Source organism: Cyclopterus lumpus, chromosome 6 (assembly GCF_009769545.1).
Source record: "Cyclopterus lumpus isolate fCycLum1 chromosome 6, fCycLum1.pri, whole genome shotgun sequence".
NCBI classification, from domain to species: domain Eukaryota; kingdom Metazoa; phylum Chordata; class Actinopteri; order Perciformes; family Cyclopteridae; genus Cyclopterus; species Cyclopterus lumpus.
The window spans coordinates 10466674-10483586 of record NC_046971.1 but is presented as its reverse complement, the minus strand read 5'-3'; the positions used below and the strand labels follow the sequence as shown (position 1 = coordinate 10483586).

The 16913-nt window shown below is 40.5% G+C and overlaps 3 protein-coding genes across 6 annotated transcripts; 2 read left to right on the top strand and 1 right to left on the bottom strand.

Annotated features, from left to right (window-relative positions):
* Positions 1 to 111: 111 nt before the first annotated feature.
* rapsn (receptor-associated protein of the synapse, 43kD) lies at positions 112 to 7759 on the top strand. 2 transcript variants are annotated; one of them, XM_034535245.1, is made up of 8 exons: positions 112 to 1276; positions 1920 to 2258; positions 3112 to 3270; positions 4109 to 4207; positions 4370 to 4492; positions 4590 to 4643; positions 5272 to 5471; positions 5655 to 7759. In XM_034535245.1, the coding sequence occupies exons 1-8, from the start codon at positions 1052 to 1054 to the stop codon at positions 5725 to 5727; spliced, it is 1272 nt and encodes a 423-aa protein (XP_034391136.1). In that variant the 5' UTR covers positions 112 to 1051; the 3' UTR covers positions 5728 to 7759. The 2 variants fall into 2 exon arrangements, with proteins under 2 accessions (XP_034391136.1, XP_034391137.1); XM_034535246.1 differs by lacking the exons at positions 4370 to 4492; positions 4590 to 4643.
* Positions 7760 to 8032: 273 nt separating this feature from the next.
* LOC117732530 (zinc-binding protein A33-like) lies at positions 8033 to 10546 on the top strand. The gene is made up of 6 exons (XM_034535533.1): positions 8033 to 8460; positions 8863 to 8958; positions 9155 to 9385; positions 9609 to 9631; positions 9709 to 9827; positions 9908 to 10546. The coding sequence occupies exons 1-6, from the start codon at positions 8071 to 8073 to the stop codon at positions 10456 to 10458; spliced, it is 1410 nt and encodes a 469-aa protein (XP_034391424.1). The 5' UTR covers positions 8033 to 8070; the 3' UTR covers positions 10459 to 10546.
* A 110-nt stretch (positions 10547 to 10656) lies between these two features.
* Positions 10657 to 16910, bottom strand: ighmbp2 (immunoglobulin mu DNA binding protein 2). 3 transcript variants are annotated; one of them, XM_034535531.1, is made up of 17 exons: positions 16702 to 16910; positions 16103 to 16185; positions 15782 to 15951; positions 15494 to 15689; positions 15308 to 15405; positions 14992 to 15155; positions 14664 to 14864; positions 14429 to 14576; positions 14165 to 14339; positions 13448 to 13630; positions 13231 to 13349; positions 13056 to 13150; positions 12741 to 12864; positions 11981 to 12657; positions 11722 to 11929; positions 11429 to 11628; positions 10657 to 10928 (listed from the first exon to the last, which is right to left on the bottom strand). In XM_034535531.1, exons 2-17 carry the CDS (start codon positions 16177 to 16179, stop codon positions 10731 to 10733), a joined length of 3033 nt encoding a protein of 1010 aa, XP_034391422.1. In that variant the 5' UTR covers positions 16180 to 16185; positions 16702 to 16910; the 3' UTR covers positions 10657 to 10730. The 3 variants fall into 3 exon arrangements, with proteins under 3 accessions (XP_034391422.1, XP_034391421.1, XP_034391423.1); XM_034535530.1 differs by having other exon boundaries at positions 11722 to 12657; XM_034535532.1 differs by lacking the exons at positions 15782 to 15951; positions 16103 to 16185; positions 16702 to 16910 and having other exon boundaries at positions 14992 to 15114; positions 15494 to 15611.
* Between the last annotated feature and the right edge of the window lie 3 nt (positions 16911 to 16913).

Genomic DNA, 16913 nt, shown 5'->3' with positions numbered 1-16913 from the left:
TTGGTAATGCATCTTGTGAATGGTGAGGTGGTAAAGGTGCCTGTTTTGTCCTTTTGGGGGGGGCGGGAAGGGAGAGTTGAAGGGGAGAAAGCTACTACAGAGAGAGCAAAACGTTGATCCCATTGATGTGTTGCAGGAGGCTGTGCAGCTGAAACCCAAGCCCAGTAACATGTCAGACTTTGTGAACTATTCTAAGCATCAGTTGCTGACGCCAAGATGAGGGGTGGGGGTTTCTGTGGGCACATATGTACCTCCTATAAGAACTCCCAATAGGAACCGACTGCCTCTACGAGCACCATCTGACTTGCAGTGCCTTATTCATTTTGGACAATAATGTTGTTAATAGCTCCCATATCACAGCTCCCACTCCCACATGCGAGTCCGGTGAGATCAATTTGTGGGTGTGTATTTAATGCTCCAGAGGCCTGTAATGTAAAAATGTTTTGTCCAGTGTTTGGTCAGCGAGTGATTTTAGTGCAAAGGTAGATCGCTAGGAGCTGTAGTGACCTTGGGGCTGCTTGCTGAGGGCAGGACAGAATTCCTGAAGGGACACATGGTCTAGAGTGACAAGGCCATCTGCTGTAGCGCCAGCAGTAGGAGGAAGGTGGAGGGGGTTGGACACGGGGGTGTTGAGAATTCCTTTCGCTGGGGTGCAGAGGGAGTCGATATTCTGGGATACCACTGCTAGCACTCCGTCAAGAAACGTGTTTCTTTTGTCATTTTTCAAGCGCAAATCTGACGGAGAATTCTTGAACACTTTATGGTAAAAGGGGATCATTGCAGGGTTGAATGGGGAAGCTTTTTTTTTAAGGCCCTGCAGCTCTCCTAGAAGCGACTGGCGATAATGGTCTTGGTGTGTTGCCGTTTTACTTTGGTGGATTCAGTTTCCTCTCCATCTGAGCACAGCCGCAGCTGAGAGAGCGGGATCCGGTAGGCCTTCTGGCAGCGGCCTCTTGGAGGATCATCTTCAAGGGATCTTCTTTGGAGTTGTTCTGTGCATGGCAAGGATCTACTTTCTTGCTGCCTACCTGAAATTGCATGGCCTAAACGAATGAATATTTTTATGAGGCGCCTTGCACCAGAGATGGGCCAGGACCAAACCAAGCAGCAGATAGAGAAGGGCCTGAGGTTGTATCAGTCCAATCAGACAGACAAAGCCCTGCATGTCTGGACTAAAGTGCTGGAGAAGACCTCAGATCCTGGAGGGAAGTTTCGGGTGTTAGGCTGCCTGATAACGGCTCACTCAGAAATGGGAAAATATAAAGATATGCTCAAGGTAAGTCTCCCAAAGAACGGTATGTGACATACAATTACTGTAGATATATATATATATATATATATATATATATATATATATATATATATTTATTATTATAAATTTTTTATATAGATTTATTTGGTCGGTCCTGCTCAGTGTTGTCATTTGGTTTAGATAATTCATGTCAAGACAATCTCACATTTTCACTACAGTGTGATCATGTTTTGTGTCGCGAACAGCTGTACGTGTATGCCACTGATTATCCTATCGATTTGATATGTCACCATGTCCACTCAGAAGTGGGTACAGTTCATGCCGTAGTAGATTTCTACAACGATTAAGTGACTATTGAACGAGAAGAGGTCAAAGGTCACCCTCCTGGTTCCATTTACAGTTATCTTGAGAAGCAAGAGTTAATTTGTGGCTTCCACACGATGCAGAGTAAATAAGTGTCCTGCAACCCGAGTATCAGTGTGGGGTGTCTTGTTGACATAACCATCTTTACTCAAGCAGCATCCACTCTCTTTCACTTTGGGACTTTATAAAGTAGAGGCCCAATGGCTTTGAATAAATGCATCAAATAATTTGTCTTTTATTCAGCATCATTTTTTTTAATTTTGTATTTATTCACAATTTCCATCACCTTGCTCTCTCTTGTCAGTACGCTCTAGATCAAATTGACACAGCCAGAGAAATGGAGGACCCAGACTACCTGACAGAAGGCTACCTGAACTTGGCGCGCAGTAATGAGAAGCTGTGCGACTTCCAGAAAACGGTGTCCTACTGTAAGACATGCTTAAACATGCAGGGCACCACCGTCAGCCTGCAGCTCAACGGCCAGGTATGCCTGAGCATGGGCAACGCCTTCCTGGGCCTCAGTGTCTTCCAGAAAGCTCTGGAGAGCTACGAGAAGGCCCTGCGCTATGCACACAACAACGATGACAAGATGCTGGAGTGCAGAGTCTGCTGCAGTCTGGGAAACATTTATGTCCACCTTAAGGTACTTTTTATAGAATTAACCAGATTGTTCTGAAAGCTGATGCTTAGTATTACCTTCTCACCAAATAAGATAAGATAAGATAATCCTTTATTAGTCCCTCAGTGGGGAAATTACAGGATTACAGCAGCATTGCTCACAGTAATAAGTAAAACAAGTAGTATAATAACAGAAATAAGATAAAAGAGTAAAAAACAAGAAGAATATTATATATACAGACGGAGTAGAAATAGAATAAAGTGTATACAATAAATTAAAAAGTACTTAAACGTATTAGTATTGCACAACTAAATGTCTTTAGCAATCATTATTGAATGGCATATTACAGACACGGAGCCTGAATAAGAACTTTTCTTTTTCTGTGAAACCTATTTTGACTTCTTGGATTTTCTATTTGGATAAAACATTCGTTGGATTACACGTGTGACTTGATTGCAGAATCAATACTGAGGTGGCCAACGTATTTGCAGACTATGCTGACACTGCAGAGCATCCAAACAAATATCATCAATGGTTAGCTCATGTAGTACTGGGCATTGTGGAAGAAGGGCGGCGTGAGTGTTCATGTCGTACCTTTGACATCAGAGATGTGTAAGAGTAATCTCTTGGTTTCATAGGCAGGATTGGTTTCAACGGGATTGAGAGGAAGAGGTGTTTGGAAAATGCACTCATGTCACATTATTTTATTAAAAAAAAAAAGAAGATCATTTGTCTAATATAAAAAATACTCAAACATATGACAATTCAACCTATCACTTAATACTGTCAAACGTTGAATTGCCATCGGAAGGGAATAACAAACCTGAAAGCCATTTGACTATCGGAGGTCTTACTCATCAATAACTTCTGCCAACAGGACTATGAGAAAGCCCTGTTCTTCCCATGTAAAGCAGCTGAGCTTGTCAATGACTACGGCAAGGGTTGGAGCCTCAAGTATCGAGCCATGAGCCAGTACCACATGTCTGTCGCCTACAGGAAACTCGAGCGCCTGCCAGACGCCATGGAGTGCTGTGAGGTATTGTTTTATAGCTGTCCGACACTCAATAACTGGTCCAACTGAGAATCCGGACTCACAAACTCACATAGCTTGTGGAGAATGTCATAGTTGTTGTTTCCTCACAAAGTCCCCTCTCCCCTGATGTCTTTGGCCGTGTGTATGTCGGAGTTGCAAATACTGTAGATGTGCTGACAGGTGCAAGCGCCAGTTGTTCTGTTGTACCAGGCCGTAGACCTCGACAGAAATATGCTCATAGAGGGGCTGGTTTAAAGTGTTAATGAAGCTTTAGTCTTCACTCTGTTCTAATTATGTACTGAGGGTGAAAAATAGCTTGATGTCATTGCCTTGGAGTGCAAAAGTAAAGTAACAAGAGAGCAGGATGCATTTCAGATTTATTATTTATTCAGCCAAATTATTATTATTCACAAACAATTTACACATGTTGTCATATTTAGAATACCAATGCTGTAAAAGTAGTTTACTAAAATATGTCCTTCAGTTTCAGGATTTACGCATCTTTTTTTATTCTAAAGAAAACAAATAAATGCTCTCATTCACAGAATGTTTTAGTTAAATGTGTAAATATGTTTCATTCATAATAAGACTTCATTTTAATACGCATGTTCTACATTATGTTATATATATATATAGTTATAGTTCAATACTGCCATTTAATTTAAATATATATGCTGTCAATGAACCTGACTATTTTTGAAAGTCTAATTTCCAAATGATCCAAACATATTTTTGATAAGTTCCCATCATTATATTTAATAAGAGCTTTGCTCCTCACAGTTTGAGGGATTCGACAAAAATGATTTATTCTCGAAAACCTCTCTGTCTTCCACTTCAACAGGAATCAATGAAGATTGCTCTGCAGCACAGTGACCGTCCTCTGCAGGCTCTGTGCTTACTAAACTTTGCAGACATACACCGCTGCAGACGTGACGCTGATGTAAGATGTCGCCCTTTGAGCAGACTTGATTAGTTAAAGAGAATATGTTGTCTTTGGTGTATTTATCATTGCTTTCTCACAGAAAGTGTTTTCCTCAACTGTTTGTTGCACTGGCATCTAAAATGGTGAGCTTAATGTTGGTAATTCTCTTCATCCATCCAGAAAGCATTCCCTCGCTACGAGTCTGCACTGAGTATCATGACCGAGATTGGAAACCGTCTCGGACAATCACACGTCTACCTGGGAGTTGCAAAGTGTTGGCTTCTGCAGAAAGAATTTGACAAGGTACCTATAATTATATGTAAATATCACAGTCTTAAGACTGACATCATTGTTTTTTTGTTTCTTTTAATAAATGCCAGCTTTACTGTTTATTTTCCAGGCTCTTGATTCTTTGCAGCGAGCACAGGAATTGGCAGATGGGATGGGAAACAAGGTAACTGATATTACACAGGAAGTACAGTAGAGCTGCAACTATCAGTCCCTTAATCAATAAGTTATTTGCAGAATTAATTAAGTAGTATAATAATCAAATAATTGTATTAGTCATTTTTTAATCAATAATTAAAAACATTTGTATAAATAAGCGAGTTACAGACTGGATACAGGACTTTACACACAATATGAAACAGAAGGTAGTGGTAATTGATGCCACTTTAGGCTGGAAACCAGTGACCTTCGGAGTTCCTCAGGGATCCATGTTGGGCACTGTACCTTTTTTTTGTTGATGCAAATGTTTTGCTAAGTGTGATATAGCCCGAAGACACAAACATATTTAGAGCAGTTACTGAGGACACTGACATAGGTCTGGTGTCATTATAAGGTCAAAATAAGCATTATATGTTTGCTGTAGCTGGAAAAATGTATTTATTATTTCAATACATTTCAATAAATTGAAGACATTTTAAGACGTCAACTTCGAGGGAATGTTTTTGCTATATCTTGTCATTTTATAGATAAAACAATGACCTTTTCTTTAGTTACAGCCCTTCACTCAAGTGGTAGATAAATCATTCAAACAATCTACAGGTCACATAGACGTTTTTTTCTGATTTTGTCTGAAGCTGTGTTCGCTGAAGGTGCACTGCCTGAGTGAAGGGATTCATCGAACCCGGGGGCAGCAGGAGGAGCTCAGGGAGCAGGTGGTGAAGTTCCTGCAGTGTGTCGAGGAGCTGGAGCTCTACTGCGGCATGTGTGGAGAGTCCATCGGGGACAGGGACCAAAAACTGCAGGCCTTACCCTGTTCCCACATTTTCCATCTCAAGTGGGTGTACTACTACTATTCTTGATCATTGAGTGTGATTTTTTTTTTTATTTTATTGATGACAGTGAGGGGTCTTCAGATCTGGTGTCAAATATAAATCTACCTGCATTAATACATGTATTTCTTGATTTGTACACGTCTAAAGGCCGAAGAAGTTGACACTTGGCTGTTCTATTCTTTCAGGTGTCTGCAGACAAACGGCACGAAGGGTTGTCCCAAATGTTTCAAGTCCTCAATGAAGCCTGGATTTGTGTGATTGTGCGACTGCGTTTGTGCGTTGGATCTGCAGACGAAGCGTGACGCCTCACAGGCTCCTGACTATTCTGAGAGAAGCTGGCAGCCTCGGGATGTGCTGAAGATGTTTGAGGAGTAATAATTCACTGCTCTGTGAACAGGATGCTGAACTGAACCCCGAGCGTTGCAGACTGCGGCGCTGAGGACACGATCAAGGCATCCATCGTATTCACAGACATCAGTCTGTGAGTTACAGCTGACGGTGGAGGTGTAACGGACTGATTTCAATACAAGCTGAAGAAGTAAGAACCCACAGTGTCTCTGATGACTCTCTTTTTGTTGCAGGATTTAAATCTAGAGGAATATGGACCGCCCAAAGAGCATTTATAACTTGTATTTGCTATTTTATGCATTAGAATTGTTTTGTGAAATGATTAAATGATCTTCGGTGATCTTAGTCACAAGGTTTGTTCCAGTTCTCATAATACCTTTTACACAACATCCACTTTTTCTTTAATCAACAGTTTTCTGATTATTTATTTTTGTATCAGAGCACAGAGTCATTTCTGAATTTAATTGATTTCATACATGGTATATTTATTATTGTATTCATGTACATACTATTCTCATGTTCATTTGTTTTAAAGGTTTGATTTATTTGAGGTGTAAAACCTAAAAATGAGCTAAAAACTCTTAACCATTTAAAATCTAGTATGTTTTTACAGAACTGGTTCATGCAGCTGCTGTTTTCCCTTATTCATCAAGACTAAGGAGCCACATCAACACACATTGTGTTCATAGAAATTCCTTTTCTGTCCATGTTTTACTCTTAAGTCTGACATCAACATAGTATTGTTGCAATTTAAGGACAAATATTGTTGAGAAGGAAACCTATTGGGAAAGGATCTTTGACCAATCACACACTTGTCAGATAACCATTTAGAGGAGAAACATGTAGTATGTTTGAATGTGGTGCTTTCATATTTATAGTTATATGTAAATATTTATTAATTGGTCAAATGTATTGAGATTATTTACTTGCAGAGGCATTGTAATCTTAAGGTGGTTTTGAGGGAGAAAGACAAAAATCGTATCGGATCATGTTGCATGTTTTATTTCTAAGGAACAAAAAATGTCATCAAATTATGAATCCGTGTAACTGCATTTACTTATTTCGGAATTGTTTAATATAGTATTTCTTAATATTCAGTGGCTTTTACCATTCATATTCCTTATATATTTGTTCAATATATTGTTCAGTATATTCAAGTAATAATGTGATTTCGGGGATAAAAGCCTGTCAATTAAAACAGTCGTGGCTTAAACAAGGTTTTTCATACAGTAGAACAACTGTAAACTCCCCTTAAGTTTCTTTATAGTAAGACTGTAGTTGTAGTGTACAAAAATACTCTTTTAAAACATTGATGCAGGACATACATCCTTTCAGTGTTCAAAACAGGATCAATAGTTTCAACAATTACTATTAACACCTTTTAAAACATTCATAATTAAAGCAAAGATGTGACAACTTTTTCTCATCATTACACACAATACTGTAACATAAATATATAGTGTTCTCTCTGTATGAAAGGCAAGTAGAGTGGCAGCATGAAAGGAGAGAGAGCAACACATGTACTTCTACAGCTCAACACCAGTTTCTCACGCATCACTACGAGCACCTGGATCTGTTTTGAAGTTGTGCATCCAACATAATGTTGATTCCCTGTCTGTTGTTAACCTGTCGTAAGGTCAATGTATAACTTCTAAAGCATGGACATCTTCTACACTTTCTGTTCTTGGTTCTGGGTATAAATGAGATTTCACTGACAGCACTGCCTCTTCTTCAACGATTTAAACTACCTCGGTATTTGCCTCTAAGCTTTGTCCTACCCAGAGGAATTAATGCAGTAATAACACAACATTGAAATACATGTATTAGCATTCTTATGTTTTTCTAGACCTCATGTTGATAAAACTATGGTTAGAATTATTTAGAGGCTGACTAGAATGCATTGTTAATATATTTATGCATTGAGTCAAACCATGTTACTGTGTCGAATATGGAAACATTTCATAATGGAAAAATAAATGGCACTGAAAGTGAATATAAGTCTATTCTGTGATCTTAGTGCTGCTGGTGACTATTGTTTTATACATAAATGTGTGTGTGTGTATATATATTTGTCTGCTTCCATCAACTATTAGTAGCTGATTTAACGTATTATATAAGGAATACTTGACGCGTATACCAGTCGTACTGGTTTGCCAACATGCTTCTGGGTCGTATACAGCCTGCTGTCACAACACCTGAAGAGCAGGAAGGACGCGCTCCTGTTACCTCACTTTACGGGAACACTTTAGCCGGATGGCAGGGATTTCGTTCTCTGAAAAGGACTTACTTTGTCCTCAATGTACCGAGATTTATTACCTTCCTGTTCTTCTCAAATGTGGCCACAATATTTGCAGAGTTTGTTTACAGAAATTCTGGGAATGGAAAGGATGCAGAGAATGTCCTGTGTGTCGCGCCGTGTCCGTCCCTGGGAGGCCTCCTATCAATTTGGCACTAAAGATAGCTGCGGACCATCATCAAGTGCAAAAGACCATCAGGAATCAAGACTTTTGTGGTCTTCACAACGAGAAGTTGAAGATTTTTTGTCACAATGACCAGGAGCCTATCTGTCTTGTCTGCCAAACGTCAAAACAGCATAGAGTTCACGAGTGCTGCCCGGTGGAGGAGGCGGCCGACCAGAAAAAGGTAAAAATAGACCGAAATGACAGGAGGATTAACTACACACACACTCCAGTACAGGAAACACAATTAGTGAGAGCAAAGGTTTGTTGCTACTGGGGTTGAATTTATTTTATTTTAGGTGATAAATTAGGCTGCAAATAACAATTTATTTCATGTTCATTGTTTTTGCAATCAAATCATCAATCATTTAGTCTATTAAAAAGTCGACATCACAGTTTCCCAGACCAGCCAGTCTAAAAGTGAATCCAATTTAGTTTACAAGGATTTAAGGCACAGGAAAAAGTAACACATTGATTATTGACAGTTGCAAATACATAGTGTGTCTATTGACTACATTGTTTCATTGTAAACACTGCTTCAGCTCAAGATTGGAACTCATAATGATTATTTTGTTCATCATTTCAGAAGGAAATTTCTGAGATGCTAGAGTCCTTGAGGAAAAATCTCAGAAAACTGAACAAGACCAAAGTAGACTGGGAGGAAACCAACAACTATATACAGGTAAAAGTTAATAACTGAGTTTTCTTGTACCTCTACTCTGACTTGTATTCCTCTATTTATGGAGGTTAACAGGTTAATTCAGAATTCCTAGTTTCACTTGTTCTAATTTGTGCTCGGCCCAGAGAGTTAACACCCTGAGTTCGGCCCGCGGGCGTTCCTTTGGTCCACTGCCAAACATAACCAGCTTTCCCGACAGAGCCAAGCTCATCAAAGCGAGGAAGCCATTAAGGAGTCGTTCGAGAAGCTACGCCTCTTCCTTCAGGAGGAGGAGAACAGCAGACTGAAGGTGCTCAAAGAGGAAAAGGAAATCAAGACCCAGGTGATGGGCGAGAAGCTGGAAAACATCAAGGACCAGATCAAAAGCCTCTCTTCCACCATCAGTGATATTGAGGCATATCTCAGAGCAAAGGACTTACCATTTCTACAGGTACATTTTTACTGCTGTGTTTATGCAACTACATGGCAATTTAAACCATAAAATGAGAAGCGTATGTTATCATCCCAGTGATACAACAATCCCAGTTGGCTCTTCTTTAGGTCAAAATGTATTATGTTGTAATTACTCAGTATATACAATTGTTATAGAAATTGCCACATTTTGACCTGATGACGATGATGAAACGTTTTTTAACTTCCTTTTTTACCTTAAGGACTACAAGCAGATGAAGAAACGGTATGTGTAACTCATTATCTGCCATTATTAGCAAAGTCTTCATAAGACAATGTTGCAATTATTTGAACCTGTTTCAGGGCCAAATGCATTGTTCGAGAGCCAGAATGTATCCGAGATATCCTGATCACCTCTGCAAAGCATCTGGGATTACTTGGGTTTGGAATTTGGAAGAAGATGGCCAACATTGTCACATGTGGTGGGTGAGCACACAATGGCTTCACGATCAAGTTTATTCTGAGGCATTTTCAATCTACTGAATTTGGTTTATACTTCCAGTTCCCTTCACTCTGGATCCAAACACAGCCCAGTCCAACTTAACGTTTTCTAAAGAGCTGACCAGTGTACAATACAGCAGGAAGCAAATCCTACCTGACAACCCTGAACGCTGCACCAGTCGTGTGTGTGTGCTGGGAGCCACCGGCTTCACATCTGGGAAGCACAGCTGGACTGTGGAGGTGGGCCAGGGAAAAGACTGGTACATCGGAGTAGCTCAAGAGTCCATCAAAAGGAAGAGTACTGTCTTCCTCAACCCGACTGAGGGATTCTGGGTGATCGGCCTGTGCAACGGGGACTCAATTTGGGCTCAGACGTCGCCTCGCATCAAGCTTGTGTTAAAGCAGAAGCCTGAGAAGATTAAAGTCCAGCTGGACTATGACAAAGGAAAGGTGATTTTCATCAACGCTGCTGATTTGACAACAATGCACACATTCAAAAATAGATTCACAGAGAGGGTTTTTCCCTACTTTTCTCCTGGATTGAATGAAGATGGGAAAAACTCCACCCCACTGACAATCTGTCCTCTGACAGTCACAGTGGATGTAGAGTAGACTCACATGCAGTAGAAACAAGACAGTAGTTAAAGAGGACTTTGTTGAGCGTTTTAAAGCTGCTACAACTGATAACCACAATTGATAATCAATATGTATTTTAGGAAATTTTGTAGGAAATTGTTTAAAACCATATTGTATACTATGAAGGTTGGAAAGGCAACAAATATGTAAATTTGATCAAATGAGACGTTTTCAAACATTTTTATGGTTTAATTTTGTTCACAATAAAGACTCTAGTTATGTGAATTTACAGAGTTCATTTGCTAGCATTAACTGTCATTCTCTTTGTTTTTTGGTTTCCTCTGTGATGACATATCTTTCAATTTAGAGTCCAGTTTCCTTTGCAGATAGGCTTTCTTATTGGGGTCCATGGATTTGTCTTTCTTCCCACTTCCTGCGTACAGAACGCCTTCTTTGCTTATTCTCATCCGAGCATGAGACTTGGCTTTATCTCCACAGCCGTGGATCTGAAAAGGGTTTACAACATGATAACATGACAATCACAATCACAAAAACCCAATGTCCATACAACAAGGGACAGTTAACTCCCAAATCAAAAATACGTATTTATCCTCTTACACATGGTGCTATTTATCAATCTACATTGTTTTGGTTTGAGTTGCCTAGTTTGGGCAATATTTGCACGTGCACTAGAGGCCATACAGTGTAATTATATCCTTGAGAAGGTAGATGTCTTTATGGCATATCTCTCCAAAACTAGGCAACTTACACCTTAACAATCAATGTTGATAATTAACCCTACAGGTAACAAAACTAATATTTATGTTTGATTTTGGGGTGAACTGTCCCTTTAAGCTGTCACTTTTGGTGAAATCAATGCACAGGTTTAAAAAAAAAAAAAAAAGTACAGCCTTTCTTGGAACTGTATATGCATTTTGAATACAGCGTCTAATAAACACATCAACCAAAACAGCTGCTATTTGGTTGGGGTCTGCTCCTGTCTTACCTCCGGTATATGATGACTGAGACAATACTGCCTGTTGCAGAACAGGCAAAGCTGGCCAAGCATCAGCACAGAAGCTTTACACCTGACAAAGCTGCACACACGTTCAGCCTTTATGACAGCGTCGAGGAGCGTGTCAAAGTCCTCATCTGGAGCTGCAGCAGCAGCGATGCCGCAAGCGCCTGCCTTCATTCGGTTCTTTCCTGGGAGAGAAATGGTAAGAGTTGAATTGTTGCACACACATTGGAGCAGACAAGTTAAAACAACACTAAGAATGAGGTGTTTCCATTTCAAACCTTTAGCAGACTTGGGCTTCTTTGATGACTGGGCCTGAGCTGGTGGGAAGTTGTTCTGTTGCTGTTTTTTTTGAGCATGTTCTTCCCTCTTCTGCTGCTCCCTCTTCATTCGATCCAAATGTAAACTTTTCAGGTCTAATGTAGGTTGACACATCGGCTCGCTCTGGGGGTTGGGGATTGTTTCTTTTTCCTGAGGTTCTTCATTATCATCATCATCATCATCATCATCATCATCATCATCATCATCATCATCATCATCATCATCATCATCATCTTCTTCTTCTTCTTCTTCTTCTTCTTCTTCTTCTTCTTCTTGTGTTGGCCTCTCAGCTGGTGTTGACACCAGAGGCCTGGCCACCATGATACACCTGTCTTTGCCCTCACCTTTACTCTCATGCACGAGGCCCAGCTCCTCAGCGATCTGGTGGACCAGCAGGCGGTCATGAGAGTTAAATGATGATGGGAACTGTAGTTCTTTCTGACTTAAGTCCTTTAGAAAGCTCTCCACCTGCACTCTGATCTCAGCACATCTATTCTTCTTCTGCTCTTCCTCGGTCAGTGCCGTCATGCAGGACTTTGTGTGCTTCTCTGTAGCAGCAGCATTTTCATTACTGCTGCTACCAGGGCACTTCTTTTGTTGTTGCTTCGACCTGTTCGGAGGCTGATCTTTAACCTTCTGTTTGGTGGATGTGGAGCTGGTGGCAGACGTATTAGCCTTTGTGTCTTTGTGGTCCCGGGTGTAGTTCTGTGGCACGATGTCTTGGATGTACTCAAATGCTGTTCTGACCTCGCCAAACTCAGTCATATGCTTTATCAGGGACTTCAGGAAAGCATGAGTCTGGACAGTCTGAGTGTCGCACACAACAGCAATGTGACGTCTCGCACGTGTAACAGCCACATTAATCCTTCTGTCCTCTGCCAGAAATCCAACTACCCCTAAAATAAAGCAGTGAACAAATACATCAATGACTGCTGCAAACAATCAATTATGGCGTGCCAGACACAGCTAAATAAGTTACCCTTTCTGTTGGACCGAACTAGCGACAACACCACAGCCTCTTTCTCTCTGCCTTGAAATCCATCCACAGACTTTATCTCCAGCTCTGGATGCCTCGCAGAAAGTTTCTGACGCAGAAGATCGACCTTTACAGAGACAAGTCAGTTCATTATTTTGAGACATAACTGTAAGATCTTCTGATTTCACTTTTTAGATTTTGGGTATTTTATTTTCATTATGGGGAAAGTGTAGATTTAAATTGAATTTTCTATGACACAGTACAGTAGTATTAGTTGAGTTAATAAATATTTCACACTGCAGTACCTCCGTGACTTACTTGTAGATTGTATGGAGCAATAACAGCGATGTCTTTAGCTTTCACTCCAGCTTCAGTCAAGGCCTTTATGTGCAGTTCAACAATGTCGACCTCACCTGAGGAAAAAGTAAACTGTTAGATCCCACAGCACACTCACTGTAATAACATTTGATTTCTTGCAATAAAAATGACTAACCCTGGTTGCCTTTGGACTGCTCATCTGTGACCTCCATCTCACTCAGGCCGCAGCCTGCAGTGTCAATGAGGAGAAGTGGCGTGCTGGTCTCTTCAACACAGGCGACTCCTGGTAAATCTCTTTGGCATCAAAGAGATAATTTTTTTTACACTTTAATGATTTATCATTCACTGAAATTCAAACGTGACATACTTTCCATCATTAAGCTCGCACTCACTTTAACAGGTGTCGCTCTACAGAGCTGTGGGCTGTTAGTCTTCCCTGGTACATCTCTTTGGAGGCCCAGTTCATGATGGCACTGTTCATGCGGTACTGAACAGTGAGCATACGGACCACTGAGTCCCCGTACATCTGGATAAGTCTCTCCATGAGACTGAGCGACAGGCCTTTTGATGCAGCCCTGTGGAGCACAAAAAGAAAACAATGTGCAGCAAACTATGAATACATGTAACAACAAGATCTTATAAAAAGGCAGATAAAACAATGTTTCTTACTAAGGTTGATGGAGTCCAACAAGAACATACATTTTCTGCTAAAGTTAGAACAGTTTTCTTCATTTCATGAGATATTTCTGTATTTGAGTTTTTGTCTGTATTGTGTGTATGTGGTTTGATGTGGGCAATTTGATGTTTAGCATTGGATGAGTGTTGCTGACTTTCACTCATTACAATCTGATCAAACCCAAACAGTCCTGATGAAGCAGATCAGCAGTTTCTGAGTGTTAAAGCTCAGAAAGTGAGAAACAAAACATCCTATGTTGTTATTTAAGAGCTTAATCAGATATTTTTTTCTTACTTAGTCATAAATGAAAAAGTACTCTGGTATGTTTACAGGAGCTCTGAGGAAAATGTTAAAAGTTTTGTCCCAGGACAAATACTAAATCTTGAATGTTATTTGCATATGAATGAAAAGAGAGGAACGCCTGCTACTTTACTTTTGTGATTTAATAGTAGGTGGTAACTGCTTGTAGTCTCCAGCCAGAATGCACTTGCGTGCTCTGAGCAGGGCGATCCAACAACTGCTCTCCAGTGCCTGAGCGCACTCGTCTATCACCACCCAATCAAAATGCTCCGCTGGCAGGAACTTCAGCGGGCCACTGCCAGAAGCACCTGCAGACGCAAACAAGTGCACTGTGATTGCCTTTCATCATTACTGCAACCACTGAATTACATTTTCTTCACTCAAAGCCAATACTGACCAGTGTTGGTTGATAACACAACATCGGCTCTTTTTAGGATCTGGGATATGGCTGTCGCTTCCCTTGATTTCAGCTCTTTTCTAAGCTCCCCTATTTCTCTTTTGAAGTTCACCCGCTCTCCTTTTTCACGCATTTTCTTTATTCCAATCTTGAAAAGAAAAAGGGATTTATAAATACAAAAAAAACGGGTCACGATGGCACACATGCCAGTAGAAGCACACACTAACCTACTTACAAATGCTTTATCGATGTCTTTACGGATGTCAGCGATGATGTTTGCGTTGTCACTCTGTGCAAGGATGGCATCTAGTGAATGTTTCTGTATGGACTCCAGAAGTCTGGCAGGGTGACCCAGTCTGAGGACCTTTGCCTTGCACCGGGCTAACCTCTCCACTAAATTATCCACGGCGACGTTAGAGGGCGCACAGCAAAGGACCTACACAAACACAGAATCCAAATGTGAAAATGACCCTGTCTAGACTGACATGCAGCAACTACAGAACACAGTAAATGTAACTGAATTAATCAGTAGGAGAGAAATATTCACATATATACTTCTGCACCTTTTGGCCTTGTTTTACTGCTTGCAAGATGATCTCGACCACTGTGGTGGTTTTCCCAGTGCCTGGTGGTCCATGAATCACAGCCAGTTCTCTCTGAGACAGCGTAAAGGACACAGCTTCTCTCTGAGAATCGTCCAGGTTTGAGTTAAAGAATTTTACTTTATCTGATGAAACAAAATAACATACCCAGAATTGTATGTGGATTGTATGAAATTAGTGTAGAGTATGTTGCATACTTGTGTATAAGGTACCAACAAGCACAATTTCACAGAGCAACTATCTTTTGATTATATTTGCTTTGTAAAGTGTCACTTACTTGGCTGTGATTGCATGGATGGTTTTGAGTCTCCAAAAAGAACATTTATCAGATTGGCAGCTGGTCCATTGCTGTATCCATTTAATGTATTCAAGGCACTGCAAGCAAAAAACACACAGAGAAAATAACTTGTTTCAAGTTTTCATAATTCCCATGTATCCGTTTTACATAAAAAATCTCACTCACTTTTTCATCCGTTTGTAGGTGACGTCATTTGCCAACTTTAAGAGGTTGTGAAGCGCACCCGTATCAAAGCTGAGTCCATCATTTGAATCGTCGAAGGCCACACTTATAGAAACTTGGCTGACCCTCGTCACTATTCCCGTGCCGATCTGTGAGGCTGGGGTGCATCCACCAGTGTCATACAACCCAACTATGTCTCCTGTAACAAAAGACAAACATGTCACAATAAGCAAAATATTAAACTAAAGTCACAATGAAACCCACAGATCATGTTTTATTCTTCCATCTCACCGGGTCCAAAGCTGTTGCTTGGCAGAGATAAGAAACCAAGATGCTTTCTTGGCTCAAGGACGACGACTGTACGACCGTACAGGCCTGTGGACTGACTTCCTATCTGCAATTTCAGCAGGCAAACTCCTTTATTTTGAAGATCTTTGAGAGAGATGTTCTCCTGCCATATCCTGAAGGCAAAAAACAAGCCGCAGTCATTGTATAGTGCCATTATGGAGAGTGCTGGATCCTGTGTTCTTGGAGCTTGACCCATGTAATTGAAGTTGGGGAATAATGCCTTTATTAAGTAAAGTATCACAGTCTAAATGTTATGTTACATACCTGGTCTCCTCTATTTCAGCCTCCCTCTCCTCCTGGAGAAGCTCGAGTGTCTTTGACACAAATTGTTCAACCGCCATCACTCACTAGAAAGAACCAAAAGATGATCAGAACAACAGAACAACTAAACTATCAGTTGTTAAGTTTTAATGTTAAGCACCAGCTCAAATATGACTGATAAAACCTGTTGTTGTCATTTATAGATAGGTTAAATAGTCCTCCCATTAATGAGGGTGAAGCATACCAGTGCTGGAATGTAACAGACTACATGTATTAATGAAATTAAGGAAGTGATGCAAAGTTTAACCATGCATAACATACAATCATGCATCCAATACATAACCACATTATAAATCAGTATTATGTTGTATTATTTTGGGTACATTGGTGTTACTTCTACTTAAGTAACGTTATAAAGCATGTGCACTTCTTCCACCATCACAGCCATTACATTAGGTAACGTTACGTCACACATTGCTATGAAGAGTGACATGTACATGAGGAAAAACGAGCAGGCTAAAGCATCGTAGTTAAGAGAAATATATGCTAAAGCTTCATGAAAGCTAACGTTAGCTTGCCAACCAAGAAAGAAAGACACTCACCTGTTAATGATGATGTCAGTTAGCTAATTAGCTAACTAGATTATCTGAATAGAAAAGAGCCGACGACATAAAGGCTGCTGTTAATCACGCGGAACCACTTGGACAGTCTCTTGCTAACACCAGTGTGTGTGTGTGTGTGTGTGTGTGTTTTTTTGTCTTTCGTGATACTAGCCTGTCAGCCTTCCGGCTACACTGCCGCCTAACGACTCGGA